This window comes from Plutella xylostella, chromosome 13, assembly GCF_932276165.1.
Source record: "Plutella xylostella chromosome 13, ilPluXylo3.1, whole genome shotgun sequence".
Classification (NCBI taxonomy): Eukaryota; Metazoa; Arthropoda; class Insecta; order Lepidoptera; family Plutellidae; genus Plutella; species Plutella xylostella.
Genome location: NC_063993.1, coordinates 2060351 through 2073952, shown reverse-complemented (window position 1 = coordinate 2073952; position 13602 = coordinate 2060351). Strand labels below are relative to the sequence as shown.

The 13602-nt window shown below is 37.6% G+C and overlaps 1 protein-coding gene across 1 annotated transcript in view; it reads right to left on the bottom strand.

Moving 5' to 3' along the window:
* Positions 1–13602, bottom strand: part of LOC105392981 (ubiquitin-protein ligase E3A) — a 32207-nt gene that overhangs the window by 4104 nt on the left and 14501 nt on the right. The window contains exons 13-14 of the mRNA XM_048624865.1: positions 2104–2285; positions 646–814 (exon numbers count right to left, since the gene is read on the bottom strand). Coding sequence (XP_048480822.1) covers positions 646–814; positions 2104–2285 — 351 coding nt within the window. The remainder of the gene's footprint in view (positions 1–645; positions 815–2103; positions 2286–13602) is intronic.

Genomic DNA, 13602 nt, shown 5'->3' with positions numbered 1-13602 from the left:
GCTCGTATGTCACATGTCTATCTTCTTTTATTAACTGGCGTACAGCATCGATGTTATCTTGTGTTACCGCTGTTTTTGGCCGACCAGTAGAAGGGACTGCGGTAAGAGAGGAACGTCCACGGCGAAACTCAGAATACCAACGATATATAGTCGTTTTACTTGGTGCTTCAAGTTTATAAATAGAAACAAGCTCGGCGAGACATTGTTCTTGAGATAAACCTCGACGAAAGTTGTGAAAAATTATTGCACGGAAATGTTCCCGCGTAAGCTCCATTTTTTACACCGACTTGTCAAATTCTAATGGTCAATACTTTTTTATTTTTTACTTTTTTTAAAATTCGAAAATGGAATTATGTTTGAAAAAGCACTACATTTGATACACCAAAAAGGTTTCACTCTAATTTATTCCTAAGTATTCTATTCCCGATCTTGTCGTACACACAATCTTTCGCATTTATAATTGTGCCGACATCTACAATGAATACGCGCAAGCATAAGAAGTAAAGATATAGATCCTGCACAGAGATATCAAGGACGACCAACAGATGGCATGGACGAGTGGAAGCCAAATACCAAATCCTACATCGCGGTATTTAAGAATTACATTATTATTATTAATTAGTATGATGAAAGACGACGACTCACGGGGTTCCAATCAGCCAAGTCCTCGAAGCTAGCCTTCTTCCCTAGCAGCTTCCTGTACACGGCCATGGGGAAGCTGACGGCCAGGATCACGTGGTTGTAGATGGCGAGCCCCAGCACCACGCCCGCGAGCGTGAACTGGCCCTCCGACTCGAAGGACGTCGGGTTGAACCTGCGGGGAGACGCTCTCTACTATACAGGGTGTTGCAAAAAGGGTATACTAAGCCGAAACCTACATGTGCAGCATGGTATATCTAAGCCCGGAACTGAAATCAGAATTTCAAAATTCGCGAAAAAAAAACATTTTCCATAGCAACTTTGTTGGTCACGTGACTTTTTACTATGGAGAATGATATTTTACAGTAGTACACGTGCCAATTTCTCCATAGTGGGTTAGAGCATAACCAGGGATTATTGCTTGACTTTTGACACATCTGTCAAGAATTTAATATGGAGATGACGTATAATTGATCATCCTTTCCCTGGTTACGATTTAACCGACTATTGTGAAATTGGAGCTAAAGGTGGGCACTGACCAACGTTACGGACATGTAATGAAACATTGCCAGCTAGCATGTTACGCCACACTGTGTTCTAAAAACTCTCTGGTTTCCTCGTAATGTTGGTCAATAAGCCAAAGGGTCATTCTGAACAACATTTATTTAACTGTGCATCGGACTTGACCATTACTTGTTATGATGATTTAATATAATTATACAATAACTTACAATTAAATTTTAAAACTACGTAGACACATTCTGTCTAATAATCATTACACCGTTTTAACTCTTGCTTATTTGGCTGCGTAGAAAAATATGCAGTTAAATAATTCTATTTTTCGGTTACATTGTATTTTTTAAATCATCTTAACAAGTATGGTCAAGTCCGATGCACAATTCAATAAAATGTTGTTTGCTAAAACTTATTCCGTGCTTAAACATTGTTGAGAGTAGGTAGGTGGGTACGAGTACCAAGGTTGTAATGCAATCCGATCCTAGGTATGCGATAACAAGTCGAGTCAACATTCTGAACCAAAACAAATTAAATACAAATTTAATTGTAGTAAGTAACTACTAGTTTAATCAACATTCATTAAAGGTCCAACCCGTTAAAAGCCATCATCAATCAGCATTTTATTTCTAAAATGTATGTAAAAGTGAGTAGATAACTGACAATTATAAAAAGTCTTAGCAAAATTGCAATCTTTATTGTCAGAACGTTTTAGTTCGACTGTCATTGTTATCTACAAAATAAATTAGTTAAGGGCCAGTTTTTTTATCCCTAGTTAACTCAACCATTGGTCAAAAATGGCTACCATTAGTTAAAATCCAACAAAATTCGTATGCAGCTGTCATGTTTGACAAGTGACTTGACTAATGGTTAAAGTTGACCACGGATCAAAAAACTCGGCCTAAGTTTTCCTAATAAAGTAAAATAAAATAAATAAAGTACAGTCCTCACCACACAGTGCCGGTGTCGGGCTGGCACGTGAACATGCCGTAGTCGGGATGGAACAGCTGGTCCACGGCGAGCTGGAAGAACTCCTTGCTGACCCCGCCCTCGTCCACGCCCTGCTCGCCCACGAATTCCACCACCAGCTGCTTCTTGAGGTCCAGCGGCCGCTCCATAGCCACCATCTCCAGCTGGACAAGAGAATTATTATTGTTAAATTCTTTATTTGGACCAGAGCGGCACAGGACCGGAGGAATTGGCGTACAAATAAGGAGGCCTATACCCAACAGTGGGCGATAGAAGGCTGATGATGATGATGATGATGAATTCTTTATTGCACATAAGTAATTTGTACAAAGACGAACTTAATGCTAATAGCATTCTCTTCCAGTTAACCTTGGGCGTTGTGGAGAAAGTGATAGGTAAGTATTTATCTTTTTCTTCAGTCTATCGCACAGACTGAGAGGAAAAAGATAAGTGTACGTAGGTACTGCGCGTGTCAAAAATAGTCAAAAGAAGTCTCAATTTATGGTTGAACAGAAATTCGTCATCGAAGATCATTTAAAATTCAACCCTTAGCTCCAATTTCTCCATAGTCCGTTAGATCGTAACCAGGCATTGGTTCATCATTATACGTCATCTACATATAAAATTCTTGACACAAAACTCAACCACTAATACCTACCTGGTTATGCTCTAACGGACTATGGAGAAATTGGCAATACTTTCTTAAACCAGGTACCCGCAAGGAAATTTTACCTGAAATTAACATCCACATTATCATCAGACCTATTTATTGTTGCCAACCTCGGCTTAAAATAACTATGAAATCTTCTGTCTAGCACCAGTGACTACCACTCTTGAGCTGGACTAGAGTTGACAATGGGAGATTTACCGGCCTGTCAGATAATCTTCAGTTGCTGACTACATGTGACCAGGTGTCCTAAATGTACAATAACTAAGGAATACTATTCTATCTATTTAATAAACCTTATTATTCTAGTCCTGGGACATAACAGCAGCGGTCACCTACAAAACTCATTGTTGCTTAGTAAGCTTGGTTCTGATCAGCTTGCATGGATATGCATGATCAGATTCTCTTGATTGACTGCTCTTCTAATTTACTGTGTAAAAGACACATATACCTGTAACAAGGAACACGTCATACTTAATACATAATATTATTATCGGCATCAATAGTAATATTTAAGTATTATTTTATTTATGCATGAGCCAAGTTTTGAGTAGAAGGATAACACAAAATAAAATTTCGCTATTATCAGTTTTAGCAGTATTTAATTTCAAGATAAGATTACAATAGGTACTCCTTTGACACTAAAAAATATATGACTCACTCTGCCCATTTTATAAGGAGCTCTCGTTCAACTAACTCAGTGTGGTATATCTTTGGATTATTTAAACGAGTACCATTTCGTTGCACATTATGTTGCATCGTATTCAGAGATTGAGTGGCATTATTAACAGAAATAGTGGCAGTATTCAGCTCTTTAATAGCTTGCCTCATGTAGGTATATGGATCAGTGTGATTGGTTGCAATTTTCAGTAGTAGATTAGAGAATATGTCGACGTATGCATTCCCATCCACATAAACGCCATCGGGGAAGCGAGCTTTCTCGCCGAACAACAGACGTGTCTTCATAAAGTCCCTGATCAAGGTGGTGAGCTCAGCCTTGTCTTCAGCGAGTTCCATGTCCAACGTCAGGCATCTCCGCATGAGGTTCATCAGGTCTCGCACAGATATGAGGTTGCTTTTGTCGACAAACAACTGTGCGTCGAGTGACCAGCCCATGTAGCGGCCACACTTCTTGCCAGCGTTTGCGTTTGACATTATCCCGTCCATGTCGCGTTCTTTTGTCTGCCTATAGCTAGGCAGCCGTTGGATTTTGGTTTGAATGGCAGAGTCACTCGGTATTTCACAGTAAGCACAGTACACCACGCATTCATAAAAGAGTTTCCTTTGTGAGTAGGTACGTTTTTCTCGTTGTAGACACAGACAATTAGTTTTGTTCGAGGTTGATCCGATCGTTACAAGAGGTCGATATCTTAATAAGAATCAAGAGATAATTGCAATGCAAACAACTGGCCGGACGCCGTATTTTAAAGTAGGTACGTAGTAATCTGACAGTGTGACTGGCAGTGGCAGAGCCAGAGGACGAGAAGAGGGGAATCACAGTTTAATGTTGCCATTAAAAAATATTATGCCGTTATGTTGGCTTCCCTGTCTGTAAAGCCTGTAATGTTGCCAACTTAGCTACTTTATAGCTTAATCTAACTATTTTACAATGTCAGTTAGCTACAATTGATTATTAAAAGGAATATATCAAATATCCCATTACCCTGCTCATAACATTCATACAGCCGGTAAAAAGGCTGGAGTAAAGAAATATATGTTTTCTTAGCATAAATAAATTTAATAAACATAAAATAACAAAAATTTTGGGGAAGCTTATTTTTATTTTGTGGCAACACTAAAAACCATTGCTGCCAACATAACAGCATACCTGACCAAGTATGCCAACAATTTCTGGCAGTATCATGTAATGACACTTTATGTGCATTTATTTATGGGTAGCAATAAAACGAGTGACTGTAAATTACAGTTCTAAGTGTCAAAATCAATTAATTTGGGTTATAGAATTACTAAGTGAGCGACTGACTGCCAGTGACGAGAAATCAACAGAACAGCAACTTACAAACATTTATTTGAGTTACTTAAAATACAAAATGAGCAGCTTCATAATATTTGAGCAACCTAATATTTGTTTGAGTGTCAACGTTACGTCCTGCATTTTTTTCAATATTTGGCAAATGTATTTTTTATACTGAGCGGCATTTTATCTTAAATGAAGGGTTTCAAATACAAAAACCACTTTGAAAAATACACTAATGAGCAGAGTATAATGAGCTCACATTTATAAAAAAATAAATAATATGAAATAACTATTTGAAGAAACACTATTTTATTTATTTATTTATTTAATCCTTTATTGCACAAATATAAAAATAAGTGTACAAAGGGTGGACTTAATGCTACAAGCATTAGTTGAGAAATTTTATTATTGAAATGTAAGGGTAATTAAATAAAACAATGTACTCCGTAAAAATAAAGTAATATGCATGCATTTATTTCAATCAAATGAAGAAAAAATAAAATAAGACGCTTTTGTCAACTAAAAAAAACTTCTTATTAATACTAAGAGACATTGATAGGTATGAGGAGCCCTACTACTCATCGTCACTGGTAAATAAGTGCGGGCTTTGACTTAGTGGGCCGGCCTCGTTTTCTTTTTTGTCCAATGGGTATCATTTTTGCTTCCAGTGGTGGTGTTGTTTTTGAGCCAAATTGCTAGCCCCAAAACGTGTTTGCATACATATCTATTAAAAATTCGGGACAGTCGCACGATCCTTTTTGCCAGTCCAAACGCGCATTTAAAAATCTGTAGTTTTTATTAAAAAAGCGTATCAAAATAAAAAAAAAACATAAGGCCTCAAATAGAATATCAGTAACCAATAATCATTAATAAAGCAGCATACAAAACTTTGCTCAAAGTGATCTTTTTAGTAGTTCGCTAAGTATAACCTCACTTAGAAAAATCGAATCTATCTTAATATTGAAGTTGCCCTCTCTGTATTTCCAGTCGCTCACTTAGTAATGAAGTAGCTCGGATAAATTTTTTATATCTGAAATGGATTTATCACAATCCACTTTTTGGTTTTTATTATAAATCAATATTCGTCGTCAGTTTAGTTAATTTTTCGCTTACTCAAATTCATACCGCTCAAGTTATTAAAACAGAACAGTATGTCATCATCAGTCGCAAAGTTTTTTTTTGTTCGCTCGTTTTATAATTCCCCTTTATTTATAACCTTTTCCGAACGCTTGACGTTTATTTGTTAATTTCTCAAAATATTTTAATTTCGCGATAAAAAAAGGCTTTTTTTGGGTACCCTACATAATAATATGTTACATTATTTCTTGGGTGTTCCTGACTTTTAGATTTCTGCGTCTTTTGACCTAGCTTGGACGCGGTGTGCGATTGATAATTTTAGGATGTCCCATTTCGATGTCTACTTCTGGGCAGTTTTCAATAAAAATTGTATAACTTTTTTTTACCCCCTGCCACAATTATAAAAAATGGCGAGCAATCGGTGAGGACATGGGAAACCAGGGTTTAGCTTGACACAAAATGTATTTATAAATAACAACGTGGATTTGGCCTACACTCCACGATCAGTCACTTTTCAGTTGGTACGGAGTCCCTACCCCTAGACTACCTACCTACAGTCGTGAGCATATTTATTACGTTTTACACACACTATTCATTAATTAACTGGTACTGGTACTGATGACCTCGACAGGTTTTTGCCTCAATGGCCGAAGGAAGCAGCCCACATGTGCAGCATGTTAGGCCTACATCTAATCCCGAAAATTGAGGCCATTGGGGCAAAAACCTGTCGAGGTCATCAGTACCAGTACCAGTTAATTAATGAAAAGTGTGTGTAAAACGTAATAAATATGCTTACGACTGTTGTAGGTAGGTAGTCTAGGGGTAGGGACTCCGTACCAACTGAAAAGTGACTGATCGTGTAGTGTAGGCCAAATCCACGTTGTTATTTATAAATACATTTTGTGTCAAGCTAAACCCTGGTTTCCCATGTCCTCACCGATTGCTCGCCATTTTTTATAATTGTGGCAGGGGGTAAAAAAAAGTTATACAATTTTTATTGAAAACTGCCCAGAAGTATACATCGAAATGGGACATCCTAGGATTATCAATCGCACACCGCGTCCAAGCTAGGTCAAAAGACGCAGAAGTCTAAAAGTCAGGAACACCCAAGAAATGATGTAACATATTATTACGAGGGCGATACCGAAATGATCGGGAATAGAAAAAAGTACAAAGATATCATAATATTATTTACTTTTATTGTTTTTCAAAGTAGTCTCCGTGACATTCAATGCACTTTTTCATTCGATTAAACCAATCATTGAAACAGTAATTCCAGTCTGAAGTGGATACTGTCAAAACAGCTGATTTGTAAGCTTCGACCGCCTCTTCTGGGCCGCTAAACCGTTGACCACGTAGCATATCTTTAATTCTTGGGAATGTAAAATAATCATTGGGGCACAGATCAGGGCTATACGGAGGATGGTCCATCAACTCCACGTTTTCCATATTTAAAAACGTTCTTGTTTTGCGAGCGGTATGAGAGCTTGCATTATCGTGGTGAAGGATTATACGACGATTCGGGTTAGTTTTACGAAGTTCTCTTACGACTTCCGGCAAACAAACTGTTGTGTACCAATCAGCAGTAACCGTCCTTTGTTCTTGTAATGGAATCGTAGCCACATGGCCAGTTTTCGATACAAACGAAGCGACCATTTTTTTCGACACGCTGCGTGAGCGAATAACTTTTGTTGGCTTGACCTCACCTTCGAAGACCCAAACTGCCGATTGATGTTTTCTTTCGGGCTCATATGAATAAATCCACGATTCATCACCAGAGACGATATTGTAGACAGCATTTGAACTGCCTCCATTGAACCGTTGCAGAGCAGATCGACACCAATTAACATGAGCCGACTTTTGTTCCTCGGTCAAACGGTGGGGCACCCAGCGCGAAACTAACTTCTTGACACCCAGTTCTTCATGTAAAATGGTTTGAATGGCTGTCATACCAATGCTGAGAGAAGCCCGAATCTGCTCGTATGTCACATGTCTATCTTCTTTAATTAACTGGCGTACAGCATCGATGTTATCTTGTGTTACCGCTGTTTTTGGCCGACCAGTAGAAGGGACTGTGGTAAGAGAGGAACGTCCACGGCGAAACTCAGAATACCAACGATATATAGTTGTTTTACTTGGTGCTTCAAGTTTATAAATAGAAACAAGCTCGGCGAGACATTGTTCTTGAGATAAACCTCGACGAAAGTTGTGAAAAATTATTGCACGGAAATGTTCCCGCGTAAGCTCCATTTTTTACACCGACTTGTCAAATTCAAATGGTCAATACTCTTTTATTTTTTACTTTTTTTAAAATTCGAAAATGGAATTATGTTTGAAAAAACACTACATTTGATACACCAAAAAGGTTTCACTCTAATTTATTCCTAAGTATTCTATTCCCGATCTTTTCGGTGTAGCCCTCGTATGTAGGGTACCCAAAAAGCCTTTTTTATCGCAAAATTAAAATATTTTGAGAAATGAACCAATCAACGTCAAGCGTTCGGAAAAGGTTATAAATAAATGGGTAGCAATAAAACGAGTGACTGTAAATTACAGTTCTAAGTGTCAAAATTAATTAATTTGGGTTATAGAATTACCAGGGTGTCCACTCAGAATGATCCAAAAAATTCCCTGACTTTTCCCTGACTTTCCCTGACCATTTTAGAATTTTTCCCTGACCAGAGATCAAAGTAAACAAAAGCTTGATTTGAAAGTTTTCCGTTCATTTGCTTCACACTTATTAAAAAACTTCGACTGCGTAAAATATTTATTCAGGGGGCTGTAAAAAGTGTATATCATGCCGAAAGAGACGGGAGTGACTCAGACAAACCGTTTAAAAAAACATAAAATAAAAAATACTTGCTTTTCCATACAAACTTTCAGGTCAGGTTTTACTATTTAGAAAAAAAAACGCGAATTCAAAAAACTTGTAGAACAAAAGTTGTTTCGAGTCACCACTCACTCTCGGGGGGTCACCCCTGAGTCACCCCGTTTCGGCTTTGTTGACCTACCACTATTGCAACATTGTGTATAGAAAGCCATGATAAATTAAGTTTAAATTAAATAAGTACTTACTTGATTTTTTTGTACAACAAAGTTTAAATACGTTTATTTTGCCATTACGTGTAATTCTTTTTTGTATTTGCAAAATTGAGAAATAATTTTTATTTTACAAAAGTTCATTTTACTTTGGAAGAAAGTCATTAAAATTTTGGAAACCCAAGCGGGATCCACTGTTGGTTATTATTGCAAAATACGTTAGTTAGAACTATTTAAAGAACACTTATTGATGGTAGGATTAGTACAGAGTGCTTTAAAAGTAGGTCTCCTCATTTATTTTCACAAAATGCGAGGTTAGAAGCATGTATATTAAATAAACTTTTAAATTTTGCATATAAAATTTGTACTAGTGCCAGGGGTATAGTAATTTTAGGGCCTTCAAAACCGAAATAACTCGAATAAAGCGTGTTTAGCTTTGTAAATTCAGTACTTAATTTATTTAATTAAATAAAACCGAAATCAAATATTTTCGAATGGGCGTGACGCTGTAAAAAAAAACATTAGGTGCCGCGTGGAGACGACGCAGACGTGCGTCTGCACACGCTGCCGCTGCCGGCGTAAAGTATGAGAATTGATCGATGAAATGAGCGCCGATACAGCGCGTCTGCACCAACACGTTAAATGGGGGCTTATTTTTCATCACAAACTCCTAAAACTCTTAAAACAAAAGTTGTTCAGAATGGCAAGCTGAGTCACACTCTTTTGAAAGAAATTGAATTAAGGTGACATTATTACTATTTAACAAACTATGAACTGAGTCTGGAATCTGGCTAACGAGATTTTATTTTATGTTTAAAATAGAAGAAGAAAAATTATAACTATTAAAGGAAATAACTACAAAAAAATGCTTTACTAGTCATTTTTCCCTGACTTTCCAGGTGGCCCATCAATTTCACTGACTTTCCATGACCACCTTGAGCTTCCCTGACTTTTCCCTGACTATCCCTGACTTTCCAGAAAGTGGACACCCTGATTACTAAGTGAGCGACTGACTGCGAGTGACGAGAAATCAACAGAACAGCAACTTACAAACATTAATTTGAGTTACTTAAAATACAAAATGAGCAGCTTCATAATATTTGAGCGACCTAATATTTGTTTGAGTGTCGACGTTACGTCCTGCATTTTTTTCAATATTTGGCAAATGTATTTTTTATACTGAGCGGCATTTTATCTTAAATGAAGTGTTTCGAATACAAAAACCACTTTGAAAAATACACTAATGAGCAGAGTATAAAAAACATACACTCACGCCTTGTACTAATGTACTCCCTTGCGGGGTAGGCAGAGGTGCATTGCTGCACCCACTTCTTCGCCAGAGCATTATGTTAGTCCCAATGTAATAGGGGGCGGGCCTATTGCCATTTTACGGGCACATCCAAGACCCGAGAACAAATATCTGTATTTAAACAAATATCTGCCCCAGCCGGGCAATCGAACCCGGGACCATCGGCTCAGTAGTCAGGGTAAGATAAAAAAGATAAAAAATATTTATTCGGTGACCAGCACCACACACCAAAAATACACAAGGAAACAACAAATAAAACAAAAGAACTTATATGACTAAACTTATAGTATAGTTTAAATCTGTAGTATTTTCGTTGCAAAGCAAAGCAAAAAGAAGCGTATCAAAATAAAAAATATAAGCCCTCAAATAGAATATCAGTAACCAATAATCATTAATAAAGCAGCATACAAAACTTTGCTCAAAGTGAACTTTTTAGTAGTTCGCTAAGTATAACCTCACTTAGAAAAATCGAATCTATCTTAATATTGAAGTTGTCCTCTCTGTATTTCCAGTCGCTCACTTAGTAATTAAGTCGCTCGGATAAAATTTTTATATCTGAAATGGATTTATCATAATCCACTTTTTGTAAGCTCGTTTTGTATTTTATTATAAATCAATATTCGTCGTCAGTTTAGTTAATTTTTCGCTTACTAAAATTCATACCGCTCAAGTTATTAAAACACTATGTCATCATCAGTCGCAAAGTTTTTTTTTGTTCGCTCGTTTTATAATTCCCCTAAATAAATGCACATAAAGTGTCATTACATGATACTGGCAGAAATTGTTGGCATACTTGGTCAGGTACGCCGTTATGTTGGCAGCAATGGTTTTTAGTGTTACCACAAAATAAAAAAAAGCTTCCCCAAAAAATTTGTTATTTTATGTTTATTACATTTATTTATGTTAAGAAAAAATATATTTCTTTACTCCAGTCTTTTTACAGGCTGTATGAATGTTATGAGCAGGGTAATGGGATATTTGATATATTCCTTTTAATAATCAATTGTAGCTAACTGACATTGGAAAATAGTTAGATTAAGCTATAAAGTAGCTAAGTTGGCAACATTACAGGCTTTACAGACAGGGAAGCCAACATAACGGCATAATATTTTTTGATGGCAACATTAAACTGTGATTCCCCTCTTCTCGTCCTCTGGCTCTGCCACTGCCAGTCACACTGTCAGATTACTACGTACCTACTTTAAAATACGGCGTCCGGCCAGTTGTTTGCATTGCAACCTATCTCTTGATTCTTATTAAGATGTCGACCTCTTGTAACGATCGGATCAACCTCGAACAAAACTACAACGTGTCTGTGCCTACAACGAGAAAAACGTACCTACTCTCAAAGGAAACTCTTTTATGAATGCGTGGTGTACTGTGCCTACTGTGAAATACCGAGTGACTCTGCCATTCAAACCAAAATCCAACGGCTGCCTAGCTATAGGCAGACAAAAGAACGCGACATGGACGGGATAATGTCAAACGCAAACGCTGGCAAGAAGTGTGGCCGCTACATGGGCTGGTCACTCGACGCACAGTTGTTTGTCGACAAAAGCAACCTCATATCTGTGCGAGACCTGATGAACCTCATGCGGAGATGCCTGACGTTGGACGTGGAACTCGCTGACGACAAGGCTGAGCTCACCACCTTGATCAGGGACTTTATGAAGACACGTCTCTTGTTTGGCGAGCAAGCTCGCTTCCCCGATGGCGTTTATGTGGATGGGAATGCATACGTCGACATATTCTCTGATCTACTACTGAAAATTAGAACCCATCAAAATGACCGATATGCCACCTTGAGACAAGCTGTTAGGGACCTGAATACCGCCACTACTATAATAATGCATAATGCCCCTCAACCGACTCAATGGAATGTTCCTCGTAAACCAAAGATATACCACACTGAGTTAGTTGAACGAGAGCTCCTTATAAAATGGGAAGAGTGAGTCATATATTTTTAAGTGTCATACCTATTGTAATCTTATCTTGAAATTAAATACTGCTAAAACTGATAATAGTGAAATTTTATTTTGTGTTATCCTTCTACTCAACACTTGGCTCATGCTTTATAAAATAATACTTAAATATGACCATTGATGGAAATAATAATATTATGTATTAAGTATGTGTTCCTTGGTACATGTGTCTTTTACACAGTAAAGTACAAGAGCAGTCAATCAGGAGAATCTGATCATGGATATCCATGCAAGCTGGCTAGAACCAAGCTTACTAAGCAACAGTAAGTTTTGTAGGTAATAATAAGATAATAATAAGGTTTATTAAATTGATAGAATAGTATTCCTTAGATATTGTCTGTACTGGTACTGATGACCTCGACAGGTTTTTGCCTCAATGGCCGAAGGAAGCACATGATCCGGAACGGTGGTCACTTTATATGGAGATCTTTGCTCAGCAGTGGGACACTACACACACTACACAGTCTTTACAGGGTGTTGCAAAAAGGGTATACTAAGCCACCCACATGTGCAGGATGTTAGGCCTACATCTAATCCCGAAAATGAAATGAGAATTACAAAATTCGCGAAAAAAAAAGCTTTTACCATAGAAACTTTGTCACGTGACTTTTTACTATGGAGAATGTTTTTTTTTTCGGGAATTTTGAAATTCTAATTTCATTTTCGGGCTTAGATGTAACATGCGTCATGTAGGTTTCGGCTTAATATACCCTTTTAGCAACAACCTGTATAAAAACTGGCCCTGTAGCACGGGCGTTATTAAGTAACGTGACAAAAGCTCTCCGTCGCGCTCGCTCTTGAGGCTGCGCGATGCAAAACTTTCGTCACGTCTTAGATGCGCCCCGTGCTAGCCTTAGAAATTAGAAATAGTTTATTTGCACGAAAAGTGGTACAATATAGTTGTTTAAAAACTTCAGGTTACAATAATATAGGTTGCTCACAATTCACCCGTTAAAGCATGCAAAAATTGTCATAAACATTTAATAATAATAATAAATAAATATGTGGCGACATCTCACACACGGCCATCCGACCCCAAGCTAGGCAGAACCTGTGTTATGGGTATCGGACAGCTGATATATCTACACAAATACATAGATACATACATCCTAACTAATCCTAATCCTAACTAATATTATAAATGCGAAAGTAACTGTGTCTGTCTGTCTGTCTGTTACTCTTTCATGCCAAAACTACTGAACGGATTTGAATGAAATTTGGTATACATACGCTGGGAAAGAACATAGGCTACTTTTTATCCCGGAATTCCCACGGGAAAACTTTTTTAGGCGAAGCGAAGCGCGCGGGAACAGCTAGTACTAAATATAAATATCAACACCCAAGACCCGAGCACAAATCTTTAAACAAATATTTGCCCCAGCCGGGAATCGAACCCGGGACCTTCGGCATCCCGGGTCACTAACCACTA